A 21,976-nucleotide genomic window follows, 5' to 3' on the forward strand; every position below is an offset into this window, starting at 1 on the left:
CAAGTTTGCAAAACATGTTGAAGTCTGTGTATGCAGAACCCAGATTATCACATTTCCGTCGAGGCTGGCGCACCCAGAGATAAATGGCTTTCGACACAAAAGAGTGACAAAAAAGAATGGTTTTGAATGGAGCTATAAAATGTCCCCAGATCCATTTAGCGGAGCAGTAGGCTATGAATCAAAACACGCAGGACCGGTGCCTGAAATTAAGAGACGGAACTTGAATTTCATTTTAAAACCATCCTGTACAATAATAGGATTTAAACTCTGACAACTTGATGGAGCAGTTGTGCTTAAAAACAGGGAAGCCATTCTGTGATAAAAGAGCCATTTGGATATCAGCAAGTTAATGTCAGTGAATATGTTCAGCCCAAAATATTATTTTCGCTTAGTGCCAAAATGTTCTTGGCACTAAATCAAGCCCGAGCATTTTCATTCGTTCAGCAAAATAACATCGGCTATTACGTTCCCTTTCAACAAGATTAACAACCATATCGGACGCTCATTTTATCATTATTCTTTAAGCAACAGCCATCGAAACACAATATAAAAAGCTACCAGGCATCACCCAATAGTTGGCAGAAAAGCTAAGCGAGGTAAAATACATCCCCTTCACAGGAAGTTAAGAGGTAGTGTTATTTTACTAACATTGCAGGAAATATATTTCCCAAACTGAAAAGATCTGAACTGTTTTGCAAAGAAATCTCCAGTTTGATCGCTATGAACGCTGAGGACCTAAACCGACCACTGCGAAAAGTAGACGTCAGAACTGTACTTTCACACAAGTGGCGTGAAAATGGGCTTGCTCACGGGCTAGCTTTCTGTTAGTGGAGAGTACACTTCAGTGTAATCATGGTGTTCATATTTTAACAAAAGTAAGTTCTTTGCGCCGACCAACTATAGCTAACAGTGCAATCCTAAGGGGGGGGGGGATTGATTTGTGGAGCATATGCAAGGCTGTGCTGATGCGTTTGCTCTCTCTGCTGGTGCAAGCAGCACTCCTGTTGGTGGAAGAACCAAAGAGTCATTTTAGTGGTGGCAAAACCTAGAAGTTGGGATCACCACAGAGCTATGCAGGTGTCCAATTGAACACTACCATGGGGGGAGGGTGAGCTGGAGTGTTCCTGAGGGTGAAGTTGATGTTATTCGGCTTCCCTTGGGTTTTTGGCACCTGGTCTGTTGCAGCCTGGGGCATTTACCCCATATGTCCCAACACGACCTCTGCACTCAGCAGAGGCCAACTTACTGGAGGTCCCTGGCCCCTCAATGATGCGGCTGGCCTCCACTCGAGCCAGGGCCTTCACGGCTCTGGCACTGGCCTGGTGGAACACTCTTCCACCAGCTGTTCGAGCCCTGCGGGACCTTGGGGAATTCCGCAGGGCCTGTAAGACCGAGTTTTTCCATCTGGAGAGACCAGCCGCTGAGGGTGCCCCTAGCCCCCTCCCCTTTACCCCCGATGGGTCCCCTAACACCATCAGGACCCACTATTTTGCTCTAGGAGGGTTTTGTAAGGGTTTCGTGGGACGCTATTTTAGGATATGACTGTTATTTTAAACCATACTTATGTTTTTGGTGATGTTTTATTTGCACACCGCTCTGAGCCCTTCGGGGATAGGGCGGTATATTAAATTCAAGTAATAATAATAATAATAATAATAATAATAATAATAATAATGATGATGATGATGATGATGATGATGATGATGATGATGATGATGATGATGATGATGATGATGATGATGATGATGATGATGATGGGGGGCTTTCCAGTGGCAAATTCTTTTGTTTTTTCTGTCTCTCTGCACCACCAGAAAGCTCTCTGGAGTGTGGCAGAAGTGCTGTCCCTAGCCACCTCTGCCTATGGATTGGGGTGTAAGTTTACCATGACTCACCATAGGAACACACTCTGAACACTGAAAAATCTATACAACCTCTCACAGCATATGTGATGTTCATATATGCCTACATTATCATGATGCCTACATTACAATCATGCCTAAAAAATGATGCCTACATTACAAACATGTTCCTGCCCGGAAATTACATTATAGGGAGAGGCCCTCTTGACTGTCTCACCACTCGAAGAAGCACATTTGGTAGGCACACAGGAAAGGGCCTTTTCAGTAGCAGCCCCACAATTATGAAACAACCTCCTCAGAAAGGTGCACCTGGTCCCCTCTTGTTAGATCGTTAGGAGGTAGCTTAATATCTTTTTTTTTTAAATGTAGGGTTGCATTTGATTTAAACAACCCTAAATTCTGGTTTAATGCATCTCTGTGCATTCTATTCATTTTATTTATATTGTACGTCACCTTGCACTCTGTAGGGAAGAAGCTAATAAATGACTGAAATAAATACAGTGCGAAAAATATGCTACAAACCTAAGTGCAAAAATAATACATTCTTTCTCTGATAGTTTCCCCACTTCAACTGATTTTGTGCTCTGGAGTTCACACGGACCATCCCTTAAAAAGATGTCCATACAGCAGAAGAGATGTATGTCCAGCAGCTACACTACCTTCAATGTGAGTGGACTGAATATTGTGCGAAGGCTTGGAATGGGGACCAGCAGTTATATCACAGTAATTAATGTGCACAAGACTTTTTATCTGAACAATCAGCTCAGATAGGGTAATCTTTAAGGGATAGTAGACTACTGAACTTTATAGCATCTGAGGAAACAGGAATTTGACCTGGCAGGCACAACTTCCATTATCATCCGTTTTCTACAGAATGGGTCACTAAGGTCCACAGACGCAGGAATTCTGCAAATTTGTTTCATTCCCCCACAAAAGAGTGATAAGCTACACAATCTGCCTGTGGATGCGTACAACCAAATCTATTCCCTTTACATATTTTTGCCAGAAGACCATCCAGACACTTGTCTGCAGAACTAATTTACTAACTGCTTTATCTTAGCAGTGCAGCATATTTGTAATTGACCCTTTAATTCAGCTGTGTGGGGCTGCCTTCCCACTTAAGAAGCTAAAACTGGCTTCACAAGTGGGGAGATTGGGCTGCCTGCAGTATCAGAAATCTCCTGACCCTACAGGCAGCTAGGAAAACTGAAAAAGACAAAATCTAGTCTGCCAAATAGCCTGGTTTTGTTTTTCGGGGCAAACCCGCCTCCCCTGAAAAAAAGTAAAAAAAAACCATTCTGATTTACTGAATGACCAGCCCTAATTCCCACCTAACCTTTAATGCTCCATCCTTTCCCCCTTACACTGAGAATTTGCATTGGAAATATTCATGGCAGAATTCACTCCCTATTCTTTCTTCCTTTGAAACCTTCTCCAGAAGAAGAATTCCCGATATGTTTTCATCACATAACTGGAAAAGGGAGCGGTGGCTCAGGAAACGTCATTCTGATACGAATGTTGTTTGTTGTTGAGGAATTCCAGACCTGACAGGTTCTTAATTTGCCTGTTTGGGTACACCTCATAATAAATGTTGGTATGATTTTAATTTCGCAACTTAACCCTGTTGAATAGCATGCACTTTGTCTGTTTCCCCCTTTCCTTGTGGGTGTTAGTCTTTAAGGTGCCACTGGACCTTTGGAATCTTTAAATTTTTCTTCCCAACCACAGCTTCCTATGCCACAAGAAAAAAAGCAACAACTGTTTTTGGAACTGAAGGGGACTTTCAGAAACAATGCGTAAGATATGTAAATATGGTAAGGTCACCCATTTTTAAAAAGAAGAGAAGAAGAGTTTGGATTTATATCCCCCCTTTCTCTCCTGCAGGAGACTCAAAGGGGCTTACAATCTCCTTGCCCTTCCCCCCTCACGACAAACACCCTGTGAGGTGGGTGGGGCTGAGAGAGCTCCGAGAAGCTGTGACTAGCCCAAGGTCACCCAGCTGGCGTGTGTGGGAGTGTACAGGCTAATCTGAATTCCCCAGATAAGCCTCCACAGCTCAGGCGGCAGAGCTGGGAATCAAAACCGGTTCCTCAAGATTAGATACACGAGCTCTTAACCTCCTACTAAAAGGTCTCACTGGACAAAGTTTAAGTAGTTCTGCAGATTCAGTCTAGCACAACTTATTTTAAATTACTGGGAAAATTCCCGGTTGGCCATTGTCAAGAGTGCCAATGAAACCAAGCTGAGCTAAGTGCCTCCTCGCTGGAGGGTCGGCTTAGCTGGGACCTTTGCAGGTGTTGGCAACAGGTGTTGACTTGCCCAATGGATCTAAACAGGCTCTGTGGAGCAAGGGAAGGGGTTCTTTGACCCAGCTTAATGCCCCAGTCCACTCCATCTAAATCAGGGGTCTTCAAACTATGGCCCTCCAGATGTTCATGGACTACAATTCCCATCAACCCCTGCCAGCATGGCCAAGTGGTAGGGCTCATGGGAATTGTAGTCTATGAACATCTGGAGGGCCATAGTTTGAAGACTCCTGATCTAAATGAAGGTTTCATGGATTCTTAAACAACTTTCCCACTTATCGCTGAATATGCTTTGAGGAATGCCCCATGACTGCGAAAAACGACCAAGAGAAGTATTATGAGATCTTTGGAAAAGCGAAAGAAGTTAGCAGAAACTAAAATTCTTGGCTGAGCCTTTCAGGGACAAATTTCATTTCAGATAGTTGCCCCTCTCCTTTTTTCATTCCCTCAAATGCATTTAAAAAAAACAACAGAATTCGTTTTAAATAATGTGTAATCTTTTACTTCCAAGGAATGAAACTGGTGATAACTGAATGAGCATGAAAAGCATTTTTCATTGAATATACCCATGCACAAAGCCACAATGTTTGCCAAGAACAGCCAACTGTTAATTGCAAATGGAAAAACAAAAGTATATCAGCCCATTTTTTTAAAAAAACCATCAGGAAGCATGTTACGGCGGACCTTTGAAATAAACAATGGGATTCTTCATTTTGCACAGAGTTAAAATGAACTGAAATCAGGGAAATTAAATGTTCCATTTCTCCTACTGATCTCCCACACTTTCCATATTACTACACTTTTCTTCAGGAAGAAAAAGGCAGTGATTAAAATAAGATCCCTGCTCTCATATACAAGCTTGCACTGATATCTACCAATTCCCCTCTCCGAACTTGAAAGCAACAGTGAAGATCAGGGCACGGAAAAGACCTTGAAAAATGTGTGGGCCCAATCAGGATTCAGAGACCGATTCTTAACCTGAAGGCAGGGATGTATCTTTCTTTTTATAGTATCCAATGCAGCAGTATAAGCAAAGCTGTTATTATCATCTCCTGGCTGAGGTGCTTGCTCTGAAGTAAGCAACCTTGAGATTAATCAAGGCTTCTTTGTCTTAGTGGAGTTTAGGTGCAAAAAGATTACTTTGGGCCTTTCCCCACTCTTGAGGATCCCCCCTATGCCGCGCGCTGCTCTCAGCGTGCGGCATCCCTGGCGCGCGCCCGGGCGTCCCCACGACCCCGCGCTCTGTGCAGGGTCATCAAAACGCACCATTTACAAGAGTGCCAGGGATGCTGCGCGCTGAGGGGGCGTGAGAGGGGCAGCGTCGGGGCGGCTGCGCTGTCGCCGCCCCTGTCGTGGGGAGTGCCCTGGGACCCCGCGCTACTTGAGGAGAGTAGCGCGGGGCTTAAGGTAAGTGGGGAAAGGCCCTTTGCCAGCATGTCCAACCAACACAAGACATACAGCACAACACTATCAACAGAATTTTGGAAATGTTGGAAACACACAGTGTTATCTTAAGATTATGATTAAGGCTGCCAGCTCTGGGTTGGGAATCCCTGGATATGTGGGGGTGGAGCCTAGGGAAGGTGGGGCTTATGGAGGGGAGGGGCCTCCGCAGGGTATAACGCTACAGAGTCCACCCTTCAAAACAGCCATTTTCTTCAGGGGGAACTGATCTCTGTTGTGTGAAGATCAGTAGTAACTCCAAGAGATCATCAGCCCCCACTTGGAGTTTGACAGTCTTAGCTTTGCTCAAAGGGGCTTTTTCCCTGTCAAGTCACAAATGGTGACACCCCCATACAGTTTTCAAGGCAAGAGAGGTTCAGGAGTGGTTTGCCATTGCCTGCCTTTGCTTGAGAAGCCTGGTATTCTTGGTGGTCTCCCATCCAAATCCTAACCAGGGTCAACCCTGCTTAGCTTCCAGAGAAGAAGAAGAAGAAGAAGAAGAAGAAGAACAGTTGGATTTATATATATAAGGAGACTCAAAGGGGCTTACAAACTCCCTTCCCTTCCCCCCTCACAACAAACACCCTGTGAGGTAGGTGGGGCTGAGAGAGCTCAGAAGATATGTGACTAGCAGCCCAAGGTCACCCAGCTGGCGTGTGTTGGGAGTGTACAGGCTAATCTGAATTCCCCAGATATGCCTCCACAGCTCATGCGGCAGAGCGGGGAATCAAACCCGGTTCTTCCAGATTAGAGTACACCTGCTCTTAACCACTTTGCCCCTTTCCCTTCCCCCCTCACAACAAACACCCTGTGAGGTAGGTGGGGCTGAGAGAGCTCAGAAGAACTGTGACTAGCAGCCCAAGGTCACCCAGCTGGCGTGTGTTTGAAGTGCACAGGCTAATCTGAATTCCCCAGATATGCCTCCCCAGCTCAGGCGGCAGAGCGGAGAATCAAACCCGGTTCCTCCAGATTAGAGTACCCCTGCTCTTAACCCCTTCGCCCCTGCTGCTCAAAGTTTTAGGATTGGTCTTTGAATTGGCCTGCAAGGATATGAAACGTAACCAGTCTGTCCTTTAACCACTGTACAAAATGTAGCGCTTTGATACAATTCGCGTACAAGCGAGAGAAAAATGCCGGAAATAAAGAAAAAAAAGAGATGCGTGTGCCCATCAGGATTACGCGAGGTCTTGGGATGCTGTATTCATGGGCTGGCTTGGGAAGACCGCTTTTGGAAGGCGGTGGCGTTAAGAGTCCGGAAGAATGCCTGGAGTCAGGAGAGCTCGTAGGAGTGAGGGTAATGGAAGAGATATCTAGACAAGGAGACGCATCGTCAGCAAGACACCAGAAAAAAGAAGAGGGTCCCTGAAACACGTGGCGCTCATAATCAACCTTTATGTGCAGTCGCTGTAAAGGAATCACAGAAAGAGAAACAAAAATACGCTAAGGAATGAAAGCGGAAAGAGATGGGAAAACAGCACTTTTTTGAAAGGAAAAGATGGCTTTTAATCTAATACTTCACAATTCAGGAGGAAAAATTAAAGAATTTTCTGGAAGGGGAAAAAATATCCCTCAGCAAATACTGAGAGATCCAGTGCTGGCAGCGCTACGTTTTTAACACAATTGTTGACATACAATCCAACAGACTGACAATTAATTATGAAAAAAACCCAAGGTATTGGTCTTCTCTAGACGCTTTAAGAAGCTCACATGGGCAATGGAAAGCACCCAAATTGAACAGGTTAAGCGCTATAAATACCTTGGCCTCTCATTCTCCTTCAACCTTTCATGGGCAACCCAGAGGAAGGCCGGTCTCCTAGCTACATCTAACAATATGTCAGCATTACTACATTTCTTCTGCAGCTGTGGCCACTCCTTTATCCCTCCTGCCCTCAAATTTTTCAATGCCAAAGTCGCCTCGAGATTGCTTTACGGAGTCCCAATTGGGATTCAAGCTATTAACCACTCCTTGAATTCTCTTCAATCCAATTTTTTTCATAACTGGACTCCCAAATTGCGTGCCCTATGCAGCTCTTTGTCTGGAGTTAGGTCAAAACTCCTTGGAATCAGCCGCTTGGCTGAGGGCTTTTAGATTCTGGCTGCAAATTCACTTTCTCTCGGACTGTAATTCCCTGGTCCACCGTCTGCTCTCTGATACCCATTCCTGGATTGTATATGCTTTTTAATCCATTTTTTATTATTGTTGTACTGTTGTCTATGCCAATAAAGGTTTGCAAGCAGACATACAAAATTTTTTTACCACTATCCTGTGTCCATTAAAATTCCTGAGCATACCACATATGCAAATCCTAACAAGTCCTGAGCCCTTCAGGGGTAGGGCAGTTTATCAAATCGAACAAACAAACAAACAAACAAACAAAGAGAAACCGGTTGACACAGATAGCCAAACGTGGTTGGATAATTAAAGTACAGTCCAGCACTTGGTTGATTCATGCAACCTAGTTAACCACGTCTCTCTCAGAAGTCATCCACACAAGAGAAATCTTACATTGACTAGTCTGCTTCAAGTTCTTCAGTTATAGGCAAATATACAGCGACCAATTCACAACTTGGAACTCCATAAGAAGAGGCTCTCATGTATCATTTGTGAGAACGTGTTTGGGTATAACTGCATATAAGTGAACTTTAATATAAAAATGACAAAGAGGGGGTGAGAGATGGATAATAAATTGAACGCTAGAACCAAGCAAGCGTAACATTTAAACTTAGCAATTGTATGTACTGGCTTCTATAATTACATTTAGTAGAGAAAAGTGTGATGTTTATGCCTATAAAGATACAACTTTCCCTATGTTGATAAAGACAAAGAGGTATATTTTTTGGAATTAATGTTCAATGCAGATGAAATTGGGAGTCATTATGATAGATGTCCTTACAGCTCAATCCAGAGCTGGTGAGTGTGTGGGGACGGTGCCACTTAAGTGCCATTCCACCCACTCAAAAAAGGTAAAAAACAAAATCTTACCTGAAACTCTCCCCTAGGGGAGAACAGAGATACGCTGTGAAAATTGGCATATGGGAGCCGAGAGGACTCTAGAGGCCGACTAAGGTTGGCCCAGTTTCCCCAGAATGCCCCTGGGATGCTGGCGTAGCTCTGGGCAGTGTAGGCATGCTCTATCTATCTATCTATCTATCTATCTATCTATCTATCTATCTATCTATCTATCTATCTATCTATCTATCTATCTATCCATCCATCCATCCATCCATCCATCCATCCATCCATCCATCCATCCATCCATCCATCCATCCATCCATCCATCCATCCATCCATCCATCCATCCATCCATCCATCCATCCATCCATCCATCCATCCATCCATCCATCCATCCATCCATCCATCCATCCATCCATCCATCCATCCATCCATCCATCCATCCATCCATCCATCCATCCATCCATCCATCCCCCTCCCCCGAGGGGCTCAGGGTGGTTCCCAACTAAATATATGACATTAAAATATTAAAATCAATTAAAACAATCAACCCCACAAAAATTAAAGAACCATAATTTATAGGTGACGTCAGAGGCCAGATGTTATTATATGGCAAATTTTTGATATTACCCCGGCTGGCTAAATGCCTGGTGGAACAGGTCCATTTTGCAGGCCCTGCGGAAACTCTGATGGGGAGCTGGGTGCTGCAGCTGGGCATTCCAGGGCCCCACTGTGGCTGGTCGCAAGCGGATTGTCCCCTCTGCCAGATTAGAGTCCACCTGCTCTTAATCACTACACCATATTGTACAGTGACAGCACTTTCAGCCAATGGTGGGATTCAGCAGGTTTGCACCACTTTGGCAGAACCGGCTGTTAAAATTGTGCTTGTAAACAACCAGTTGTTAAATCATTTGAATCCCACCACCGGAAACGGTTGTTAAATCATTTGAATTCCACCACTGTTTTCAGCCCATGTGATATGATGCCACTGAACTGGGAGAAAGGCTTTCCTGTGTTCCTTCCTCGTGCTTAATTCAAACCAGGTACAAAAACCCACTTAAGAACCTCAAGTCTTATGGAGATGTAAAGGGAACTAGCACATGGAAGTCGTTATCTGGAAAATTCACACTGCCCTGAAATAATCAGGAAAGGCTTCTGATTGAAGGCCAAGACAAAGCCAAAAAGGGAACAGCCCACAGAGAGCAATGTAAATCCTAGTTCAGAACCCAAGGGGCTAGGTACAGAACAGGAAAGCCCCACCCAAACAAAACCGTCATGTACCAAGCAAGCAGGTCAAACACTAGCCGTGGTTGTGCTTGTGCACACAGAAATTCTGGAACTCTTTGTCCCTGAGAATTCTTGTTAACTTAGTTGGACTTTGTAGGAAGATTGAGAAACGCAGTTCATTTCCAAAACTCATGATGGAAACCACATGATAATAATCGCACTGAGTTTTGATAATGCCTCCTACATAATTATCCAGGAAATGGCAAAAACACTATTAGTCTGTATTACGTACAAATGCACTTCTAATGAGTATACATTACAAAGATAAGATCTTCAGGCTTTCAACAGCAAAAAGAGCTTAGGAAGATTTTTTTTTCTAAATCAAAAACATTCGAGTTCAATTTGCAGACGATCCGCAAAGAACATAAGAAATGAAAATGTTTAGCAGCTTTGCTTGAAAGGTGTTTCTGCGCTCATTAATTGAAAGTTCTCCTATTGCAGGATAAATGGAAAGGTACAAAATACCTTCTGTCAGACTCTCGAACGTGGAAATAACGGAGACCGTAGGAAAGTCCAAAAGCAGTTTATTCCAGGTGATGCAAAGAGTAACAATGTAAAGCAGAATCTGAGCTAGAGAGCTAGAACTAGAGAGCTAGAGAGCTCAGATCCAGGGCTTATATCTTTTAATCCCCCCCCCCCGTTTCACCCCACACCAAATGTCCATTACAGTTTCTACTACAAAGCTACAAAGAACCTGGGAACCTTCCACACCTCTTTGAAGATGGGCTAGTGCCAGGAGATTGCTAACAGGAGATTGCTAGGAAGGGAAGAGGGAAACAGGAAAACAATTGCAAATCAAACACAGCAAGACATCAAGATACTGACAGGGATGGTCCTGACACCTTCATGGCGCCATGATTATAAAGTATGTATGTAAAGTATGTAAAGTATGTATGTCAGCTTGTCTTGTCTTTCAAGGGACAGAAAGGTATGTTGGCACAGGTGGTGACTCAGAAACCGGAAACATGGTTTAAAAACGGAATACTAAAACAATCCTCCTGTTTGTCTGAAAAGACTATTGTAAAGGTTTCAGTGGAACTGAATCTCTTTACAGTGGCTTGGCCTTGACTGGGTTCTTGGGCTCGGGCAAGGAGCCAGTCTCCGCAGCACCCACGCTGCTGGAGGGCTTATCTTGCAGAGAGAGATGAGCATTCCTTTCCCATGAGAATGGGACCTGACCGACTGGGGGTGGGGAAAAGGGAAAGATATTATAGTTGAGCTTTTCGCGGGAAAACCTCATTCCTGACATGCTTCGTGTATGAGCTTTCTGAGATGTCTGAATAAAGGATCTTTCGTCAAAAAAGTCTTTTTATTTCTGCTCTTCAGAATTCCTTACATTATGTCAGGAATCCATTAGTTCTTTTTTTTTCCTACAAGTGTTGGACTTCTGGTGTGTCAACATGCAGAAGTTGGTTGCTCTTGATCATGTAGAAGGCACGGTAGCCCCCATAGAGGGTTCCGAGCCTTCTCTTCCAGAATCTGAGGAACCACCAGGAGAACGTCTCTCACTGGTGACCTTCCGCCCTCGCTCAGTTCGCTGTCTTTGCTGCGTTGGGACGGTTGTGGATGTGCTCATGGAGAGATCCAAGAGTCGCTCGGGCTGTCTATGGATCGAGCGCCAGGATCGATTCCCACCCGATTCGTGATGGATTACAAGGGGCATGCTCGCACCAGGGGAATCGATTGAACGGTTCCTGGACTCCTACTTTGGCGATCCCGTGATCCTGGCAAAGCACGGGGCCCGCTCAAACCCACCTCGGTGATTGGGACAGTGGCCCGGGATCTGGATCTCGATTGGGAGAGGCTTCGATGCGTCAGGAGTTGGGGTCGGGTGACATGCAACAAATGCCCTGAAGCTATCGGGGAGCTTGAGGGCTGCCGTCGAAGATGAACCCGAAGAGGACCTCACTACCATTCTCGATGACTTCCCCTCCTCTAAAGACAGCTGGAAGCTGAAGTGGTCAAACTGCGGAGGCCAACTTGAGTTGAATCAGAGTACCATCAGATCCTATCGATCCATGACAAAGTCCTGGATCAATCCAAGTTCGGCCAGAGGAAAGCGTCAAGGCCATCCAAGCGCGAAAGTGAGCTGACTGCAGCTACAGCGAGACGAACAAGCCAACTGGTTCGCGGAAAGAAGGGCCCTACATGCCCATCAAAGACGCTTTGCCTTGGAAGAAGATCTGAAAAGCGACGGCGTGTGACAGCGGCGTGTGGGGTGCTCTTTCGCCCGCTCCTGCCAGTGCTCCTCCTGCCATGGGTCGGCCCAAGCTAGACCACCTCCAGTTCCACCTCGAATGCCCGCGGCCCTTTACTCGCTAGAAGAACACCGCACCAGGTCCAGGCTCTCCTCTTGGCCCTGCACCACCCGGCCTCGGCGAAGCCCTGCACCACCGCCGCCATTGCAGCCACAGCCTCGAGGTGCCCAGAGCGAGAGGGGATACTACAGACCCCCATTCAGGCCCGTTTGATGGTACCGCTTCTAGACTGCCTTATTTCATTCTTCAACTGATGCGATATGGAGGAGTTCATGACTTATATCGGTCTGAGCGTGAGAAAATCAGAGATATTCGGTCCGTCTTGGATGGGTGGCAGCGGATTGGTTTGTGACAGTTTTCGAGCAACAAGATGAAGACACGCCCATTTGGCTGGATTCCTTCAAGCTGTAGCTGCGTTTCCCGCGACCCAGATGCTGAAATGAAGCTATTGCGCTGATCAAAACCATTCAGCAGGGCAACCGCTCCTTTGCGAAGATTAAGCCCGTGAGAGTTTCGTGCGGCGGCAAACTCCCCAGATTGGCGGAGCGCATGAAGTGTGAACACTTCATGAATAACAAACGAGACGGTACTTCTGATCCATCCCGCGCCATGGCGAGATGGATCGGTGGGTTAGCAAGTAGCAGCCGCGCGGACTCACGCTCGTGCTCACAGGGCCCACAGCGCCCACCACCCGGGACCACTACCCGGTTCCCTCGCGTCAAGCCAGTCGAGCAGCAGCCCGTTCTACTGAAGAGCACTGCAGAGCGCCCGCCCGGTTGGGTTAATGCCTCTGCGACTGGCCAGACCCTTGGCCAACTGCCCAAAAGAAACAGAAAACTCCTGTTCCGTCTCCTCGCCTACGGCGGTCTGGTCCTCCGCCCCACAGGGTCTACCAAAGCGGTCTCCGAGGGGCGGCCGAGGAAGGAAGCGGCGTCACCACCTTTCGTCCAAGACCGTGGACATGGGACCTGCTCTGGCTTCGGTGAGTGAAGGTAGCGCCCATTAACATTCAAGCGCTGGCCAGCCCAGCTAAACACGCGGCGCATTCTGGCCTCAGCCTCGTTGACTCGGTTGCTCCATTTGTTTAATCACGGCCCCAAAGTGGCTTGAGGCTGGCTTGGAGCGGATCCCCTTAAGGTAAAGAGCCATCCCGTTCCCTCAAATGGGTCCTCCAAGGTGCTGATCACTGGGAAGCTTCATCCTAGCTCCGTTGCCAAACATTCTATTGTTTTGTGGTATGCCATGGTTGCTGCTACATGAACCAAAAATTTATTTGGAAGGAGCGGATCCTGAATTACAGATCCTCCCCTGTGGGGAGCATATGAACTGGCGGAGGAACTGCCCACAAAATGACCCTGCCCCGCCAGTTTCCGTAGCTTTAAGCGGCCAGAGTTCATCACCCCGTAGCCATCCCCTCAATGGTCAGGACTTGGCTAGGGGTGTTTCAAGAACAAGTGCTTATCAGTTGCCTTCCCCATAGGGATACTGATTGTAAGATTTTATTGCAACCCGAGCCAGCTACCCAGCCATTATCTAAGGAACTCCGTGCCTTCCTAGATAAAACCTAGCCCGGATTTATAAGGAGAGCAACCAAACACACTCATGCTGCCCCGTTCTTTTCAAGTTAAGAAAAAAAGATGGATCATTGAGATTGTACTGATTATCGATGGATTGAATGCTGTTTCCATGTCCAACAAATATCCCTTGCCCTAATCAAAGACCTTTTAGATGCATTAGGCAATGGATCTTTACTAAATTGGATCTAAGGGAGGCATACTCATCGAAATAGGGATTGCGGAGGGCTATGAACACCTGACTCGCGCTTAATACAAAGTTTGGACAGTATGAATATTTAATAATGCCCGCCAGTTAAGTGGGCCCCGGAGTTTCATGGCTTTAATCAACGGTACTGCATGATTTACTCTACAAAGGAGTAGTCGCTATTCGACGACGATAATTTGCCTAGAAACTTTGGAGGAACATGAACTCCTAGTTAGAGGTGCTGCAACGCTTGCTTGACAATTCCCTGTTTGCAAAGCTCCAAATGTTGTTTCCATCAACCCTCCATTGATTATCTGGGCTATCGGATCTCCTCTAATGGGTTGGAAATGGATCCTGCAAAAATAGAGGCAGTACTACAATGGCCAGCTCCCACCACTAGGGAAGGAACTGCAAGTCTTTCCTAGGCTTTGCAAACTTCTATCGTGATTTTATGCCCAGTTTGCTGAACTGACCTCTACCTTTGACTGATCTGTTACGCACTGGCGTTGATCCACAGGCAACCAAGCCCGCCCTCTCCTTGGTCTCCAGAATGTCAACTAGCTTACGTTTAAAAGCAGCATTTACTTCTGAGCCTATCTTAAAACATCCCGACCTCTGACCTCCCTTTTCATCGTTCCGCGTGGGCCTTCCGGACAAAGGCAGCGCTGCCCTCCTGCGAAAAAAATAAAGATGGAAAACTTGTGCCGCGGTGCTTATTTGTCAAAAAAAAGTTTTCAGGCTGAACTCAACTGGACTGTGGGAGACAAGGGGAGCCAAACACCCTTCCAGGTTTGGTCGGATCAAGAACTTAGTCAGCCTTTTCTACCCCTCAAGATGTCTGCAAACAGTCTGGCTGACTTTTTCTCCGCTTCTCCTTCACAGTCCATTTCTTTCCTGGGAAAACTAATAAACTGGCTGATGCTTTGTCTCGTCTGCCGGGAGGGGAGGTGTCTCTTCCTACGGGATATTCCACGACCATCCTCTCCCCCTCCCAACCCGGATTTTAGCCCGTCACCCGATCGCAAACTGCTCCTCCTCCACCCGTTCCAGCATCGTCTCCTCGAGGCACGGGAACTTCGAGGGGCCGGGGAGGAAGGTGAGCCGCCAGCGAGGAGGACTCCTAACCGCGTTTAGAGGGTGGGCGCCTGGAAAAGGTGGGTGTTGGTATGTGCCCCAACCACGTAAGCAGGTTCTCCTGCCTGCCACGACGCCAAGTCGGGCTGGACATTTTGCTTTTCAAGACCTTTGCATCTGGCTGCGTGGAAGTCAGTTTGGTGGCGGCGCTATGGGACGATGAAATATATCAAGGGGTTATGCGGTTTGAGGCCAAACTGTCCCCGGCAAACCTCATGATCTTTTGAAGCCGCTCCCATTAGCATCAGACCATGGGAGGTTATATCAATGGATTTTATTACAGATTTGCCTGAAAGCCAGGAGTACCACCGTTGTGGGTGGTGGTGGATTTATTTTCTAAACAGGCACATTTTCGTTCCTGCTCCACCATCCCATCGCTCACGTTTGTTTATTCAACATATCTATCGCCTGCACTCCTCTCCGTCAAGGTGGTGAATCCGACCATTTAATTCATCTCGAGAGTTCATGGAAGGCTTTTCTAGGAGTTGTTGGGGTCCTTGACCATTACCGCCACCTACCACGCTCAAAGTGGCGGGAGTCAGAGCCAACTTAACAGAACTCTAGAACAGTATTTTACGTTGTTATACTAACTACCATCAGGAATAATTGGTGTGAATTGATCCCGAAAACTCTTGAAATTGTGTCTGAGTGCCCAGTTCAAGCAATGGATTTCCTCCTGGTCGAGGGGATGGAAGTCGGTTCAAACCACTTGCAGCAAGCGAAGGAGTCCCAAAGTTCCAGGCGGATAAGCCGGACTTCCCGCTATGCAGGAGCCTGGGTTTATTTGTCTACTAAGAACCTTCGACGTTCATAAATACCGTAAATTAGGCAAGAAATTGTGGGGCCTTTAGGATTACAAAAGTGATTAATGATGTGACTGCTCTGGATCTGCCTAATCTCTTAAGTAACATCCATCCTGCTTTTTTTCATTCCAGTTTACTCAAGGAGGCTCCCGTTCCGACATGCTTAGCCGCGACCCTGAGATACCCACACCATAATTGATGGTCACACGGTAAATTGGACGCTATCCTGGACTCTCGTTTTAATCGCAATCGCTTACAGTATTTGGTTTCTTGGGTGGGGTATTCTTCTGGCCATAACCAGTGGGTATACTTGGAAAACATAGAGGCCCCCTCCCTCATTGCAGCATTTCATCGTGCCTTTCCTCAGAAACCGGGTGGGGAGGGGTTTTTGTTAGGAGAGGCAGAGTGTAAAGGTTTCAGTGGAACTGAATCTCTTTACAGTGGCTTGGCCTTGACTGGGTTCTTGGGTTCTGGCAAGGAGCCAGTCTCCGCACTGCGGAGGGCTTATCTTGCAGAGAGAGATGAGCATTCCTTTCCCATGAGAATGGGACCTGACCGACTGGGGGTGGGGAAAAGGGAAAGATATTATAGTTGAGCTTTTCGCGGGAAAACCTCATTCCTGACATGCTTCGTGTATGAGCTTTCTGAGATGTCTGAATAAAGGATCTTTCGTCAAAAAAAGTCTTTTTATTTCTGCTCTTCAGAATTCCTTACAACTATGGCAAAATAATCCAAAGTGTAACCAATAATTTCCAAAAGATATGTCAAAAGGATCTGGCAGCTGCTCATTTGTGGGCTTGTTCAACCCTAGGTCTTCACTGAAACCTCTAATTCCAAACCTCATTTTACCACAACCTCTGGAACTTCTATGGACCTTGATGTGCCAACTCCAAAATGACACTAAAGAGTGTGCGAGCTTTGGAGTTCTCTAGAACCTTCTTCAGGGTAGATGTTGCAAAATAAAAAAAGGACTGGAGGAAGACAGATGTTTCAGGCCATGACTGTATGGCCAGCAATGTGGTATCACAAGCCTGATTTCCAACAACTGGATCCTCTGATTGGGCAGAAGAATGAGGAATCAGCATTGGGTTGTCAAGAAATCCCTGGGAATAGCTACTGCCTAGAAACGACACCCCAATAATAGCCAGTAGGAAACTATAACCTAAACAAACAAATATTGTATCTAGGCCACCAAAATATAAACAAAGAGTGATAATTTGCAAATGTTTAATATAGATCAAGATCCCAAAAAATTGCAACAAGATATAATACATACAAACAGACTTAAATATTAAAGTGAGTACAGTGCAATAAAGTCCATCAATTATTATTATTATTATTGGTTGATTTCACAGCTGCCAGTTCTTTAGCTGGTTGTTGGCCTTCATTACAATTTGAGCCTCACCCGGAGGCCTAGGAAGTTATAATATATCGACATAGTATTTGTGCGGATCCCAGTAGGGCTGCCTTTTGAATCTGAATTTTGGAGTTAATTTTGTCAATTTTGAAGATGTGTCAAGTGCTGCCTATTATTATTTTTTATTTTTATTATTCGACTTATAAGCCGCCTCATCCCCGAAGGGCTCGAGGCGGCTCACAACATGGCTGTTATTCAAACGGCAATTACATAAAACTTAACCTATTAACAGATTAAAATTTAAGCAGCAATTTCATACCATAAATAAAAATTGAACAACAAAAGTTGTTGAACCATTAAGCAAAATCATTAATTAAAATTAAAATCGGCGCCCGATCTATAGGCCAAAAAGAAAGGGAGGGAGCGGGAGGGCCTGTGGTGGTATCAAAGAAACAGGCCCAACCAAGATGGAAAGAAGATGGACATAGGCAGCCTCAGTTGCAATTGCAGCTTCAATGGGGGGGCAGTAAAACCACGGCCAGCCCCTCCAAAAGCCCGGTGGAATAGCTCTGTCTTGCAGGCCCTGCGGAACTCACCAAGGTCCCGCACGGCCCGGATAGTTGGAGGTAGAGCATTCCACCAGTCAGGGGCCAGAGCCATAAAGGCCCTGGCCCGGGTCGAGGCCAGCCGCATCGTCGCGGGGCCAGGGGTCACCAGCAGTTCTGCCACCGCCGAGTGCAGTGGTCTATGAGGGACGTAGGGGGTTATTATTATTATTATTATTATTATTATTATTATTATTATTATTATTATTATTATTATTATTATTATTATTATTATTATTATTATTATTATTATTGTAGATTTCACAGCTGCCAAATCTTTAGCTGGTTGATGGCCTTTCATTACAATTTGAGCCTCACCCAGAGCCTTAGGAAGCTGTAATGTTGTTGTTGTTGTTGTTGTTGTTGTTGTTGTTGTTATTGTTATTAATTTGATTTACTATACCACCCACCCCCGGAGGGCTCTGGGTGACGATGAGCAGCCTGGTTTTCTGGGATCCTTTCCCACATCCACAAATGGAAACTGTGAGTATGGAAAACTACTTTCCTGAATTGCAAGGTCAGCACAGGAGAATAGAAGTGAGAGGAAGAGAAGTGTCAGGTCAAGAATACAAGTATCGAAATTGTTGTGTGTTTGCGAAACATAAACTATCTCCGCATAATTACTCTGTCTTCCAGACGTAATGGCACAATTCATAACAACCCAGCTTACTGTATTCTCAAAAATTAATTGAAAAGATACTCAAAGGAATGTCAAAGTTCTGATATATTTTTAGCATTACTCATAAAACCTTATATTAAAATTCATTACAAAAATATAAAAAAAGTTTCAACATAGAGCTTCCTAGCACAATGTCTTTATTAAAAAACTAGGCAGTCTATGTTCATTGGATTGTTTGCCATTGTCTTCCCCAATCATCTTTAACGTTTGCTGCATGAGGAACCCTGATTCGAGTGGAGAGGAGTACAAAAATGGCTAACACAAATAAAATAAAGTTACATCACTGCAATTCCTGGTTGTTGGGCTATCTGTACTGGATATATGGGAAGAGGGGATACTCTGATCGGGGAAGAAAAGGAAGAAAACATGACCGAGTCGGGTTCCTGATTTTAACAATCCAGCAGTTGAAATGTATGAATGCTCACGTGCTTAACTGCCTCACCCCCTACCCATAAAACAGACAGAACCCTTGCCTACTACAATGCTACAATTTCATTACAATGTTGCGTGAATTTGGAAATTAGCATTAAAATCAGCCTGAAACCAGAAGCTTCAACTAGCTGACCACAAGAACTTAGCCTTTGTTCATGCATTCTAGCACAGCTATACATTTGTGAATTCTAGCATGAGGGGTGTTCAACTCTGCCTGGAAGTTGGTTGTGGTATAAAGAAGTAAAGGTAGGGGCCATGACCTTCACTGCCCCCCCCCCCCCGGCCCGGATCACAACACAAGTTGCTTGTTGATTAAAGTCATCTTTAGACTTTTTTTTTTGGTAGCCAAATATTATACTAAAATCCACACACACCCCTCGGCCTCTATTTATTATAAGCAACTAGCGGTACCCGGCAACGCGTTGCTGTGGGTTATTGTGGTGAAATGGGAAAGGAACAGTAGCAGCAAAGCAATTGCATAGGCCAACAGTATGTGCTCATGGAAACACACAGCCTGATTCTGTGCGGTGTCATTGATGTGTGTGACAGCATTCCTTGGGGGGGAGGGTTGGAATAGCACCCCTCCCACACATCTAGGCTGGCTAGGCATGCTCCTTTACCTGGGAGTTAGTTTGGTTGGTGGCAATGGGTGTCGCTTCTGAGTAAACCCTCTGAGGGGTGTGGCTCAGCCATTCAAAGTATGTCACGGTTGCTTTACCGAGCTTACTCCTGAGTAACGCGTGCCTCAGAGGCAACCTGGTTTTCTGACCTGCACCCTCAGTATTCAGGGAATCTAGGCTGGCTGGCCCCTTGCATGCCACCCCTCCCCCTCCGTATCTTCCCTCTCCCTCCACTAGAGTGGGTGGGTTATATCCAGATGCTGGGCAACCTCCCTCCCCTCATTTGCATGCCACCCCTCACTCTCTCCCCTCCCTCACTTCTCTTCCCTTGCATGCCTCCCCCTCCATCCCTTCCCTCTCCCTACCTCCCCTCCTGTTACCTGTGTGTGAGGGGAGGAACCCCACCTGACGTCTCACACAGCAACGTGTGTATGTGTTTCACTTCCACTCAAGTTATTACCTATGTACTGTTTTCACTGCTCATATCTGGCCATCTAAGCGAACATTCTGAGGGAATACCATGCTGCACGAACATTCTAAGGGTGACAGTTACACACAGCCAGCTTCATGTCCTTCACCACTTATGAATGAATCTGATGCAAAGAACGCATTTTGTACTTATGAATGAATCTGATGCAAAGAACGCATTTTGTACTTATGAATGAATCTGATGCAAAGAACGCATTTTGTATGACAGAATTAATGGTTGTTTAGGAATGTGTATTGTAGTACTCTGGCTTAATACTAATACAACAGAAATTTAATATCACACTGTGTGCTTCCTTGCCAATTTGGCAAGTAATTTTTTTGGGGGGGATTGGCTCCCTTTTTCCTTGTGTTTCAGATTGTATCCTTTACTTGCCTTTCACTGGTATCTGCTTCACCATGGAGCTCCAGGAAAAAGATGTTTTACCTGGGCCAGGTGTGAAATTTCAGGTATATGAACATCTAGAAACACTCTTGCCTGGATGACTACAGTGGCTGGGAATTTTCAGAGGAGTTGGCCTAGCAGTTCCTGTGCTAGATCATCAGGAACAAACTCACGGTTTGCTTTATATATATATAGATAGCATTTGTGATTGGGTTAGAATTAGCTCTTATTCTTGGAAGCGTCCATAAAGTATCTCATACATTTAACCCCCTTCACTTAAAATGTCCTTTCCATGATTTCTTTTTTTACGAGAGACTCATCCCCAAATGTATGTCACACATCATGACACTGGTCACACATTACTAAGATTTGTAAATTTGGTATCTTATATGAAAAATAATAATAATCTGTACACAGAAGGCAAATTCAATTTTCTTGAATTCCTCTCCATTCCAAAAGCCCCTGAATTGCCCGTGGAGGACATTTTGTTCTTCTGGATGTAATCTTCTGGTGGTTTTTGGCCACAAGGATGTTTAGCTGGCCTCAACCAGAGCCACAGCTTTTTTGGCCCCAGCCTGGTGGAACTCTCTACCAGGTGGTAGATCTGAACCAGTTTTACAGGGCAGGCAAGATGGAGATGTTCCGCCAGGCCTTTAATTGAGGCAGCCAGGATCCATTCCATCTTGCTGGCCTTCCAACCTTGCCCCCCTCCTTCCATGTCCTGATAAGTAATGACTGGATATGTAAATCTGCTGGTAGTCTCTGGCCCCTCAATGATGCGGCTGGCCTCCATGCGGGCCAGGGCCTTTACAGCCCTGGCCCCAGCCTGGTGGAACACTCTTCCTCCAGCTGTCCGGGCCCTGTGGGATCTTGGTGAGTTCCACAGGGCCTGTAAGATGGAGCTGTTCCGCCGGACTTTGGGAGTGTCCAGTTGTTGATAGGTGCCCCCTCCTCTTCCTCTTCTTCACTTCTGGGTCTCTTATCACCTATGGGACCTGTTTCTCCCCCCCTTTTGGGAGGGTTTTTAATGAGGGTTATTGCGGACACTGTTACTGATCACTGCATTTTAAATTGTTTTAATGTATTTAAATGGGACAGGATGATGATGAATTTTAATCACCATCAATAATGAATACTGTATTTTAAAGTTATGTATTGCTGTTAATTTTACAAATGGATGTTATCAATTATGCGTGTAAGCTGCCTTGCATCTGGTCTTGACCAGGAAAATGTGGGATATTAAACTTAATAAGTAAAGTACCTGGAAAGATCCTTTCTGGGGTCATAGGATCCCTCCAGAGCAGGGGTCTTCAAACTATGGCCCTCCAGATGTTCATGGACTACAGTTCCCATCAGCCCCGGCCAGCATGGCCAAGTGGTAGGACTCATGGGAATTGTAGTCTATGAACAACTGGAGGGCCATAGTTTGAAGACCCCTGCTCCAGAGGAATGATCATGTGTAAGGGTGTCGGGTTTCAGGTGGGGCCTGGAGATCTCCCAGAATTACAAGTGATCACCAGATGACAGAGGTCAGTTCCCCTGGACAAAATGGCTGCTTTGGCACATGGGCCCTATGACATCACATCCTTGCCAAAGTCCCTCCCCTCT

At 45.7% G+C, this 21,976-nt stretch overlaps 1 protein-coding gene across 8 annotated transcripts in view; it reads right to left on the reverse strand.

The window, feature by feature from the left end:
• The window catches only part of GULP1 (GULP PTB domain containing engulfment adaptor 1), a 256,298-nt gene that overhangs the window by 24,135 nt on the left and 210,187 nt on the right, over positions 1-21,976 (reverse strand). The window contains exon 10 of one of the 8 annotated variants that reach the window (XM_048484088.1): positions 6,788-7,012. The exons of the other annotated variants lie outside the window; for them this stretch is intronic. Coding sequence (XP_048340045.1) covers positions 6,788-7,012 — 225 coding nt within the window. The remainder of the gene's footprint in view (positions 1-6,787; positions 7,013-21,976) is intronic. 8 annotated transcript variants of the gene reach the window in all.

Source organism: Sphaerodactylus townsendi, linkage group LG02 (assembly GCF_021028975.2).
Source record: "Sphaerodactylus townsendi isolate TG3544 linkage group LG02, MPM_Stown_v2.3, whole genome shotgun sequence".
Taxonomy (NCBI): Eukaryota; Metazoa; Chordata; class Lepidosauria; order Squamata; family Sphaerodactylidae; genus Sphaerodactylus; species Sphaerodactylus townsendi.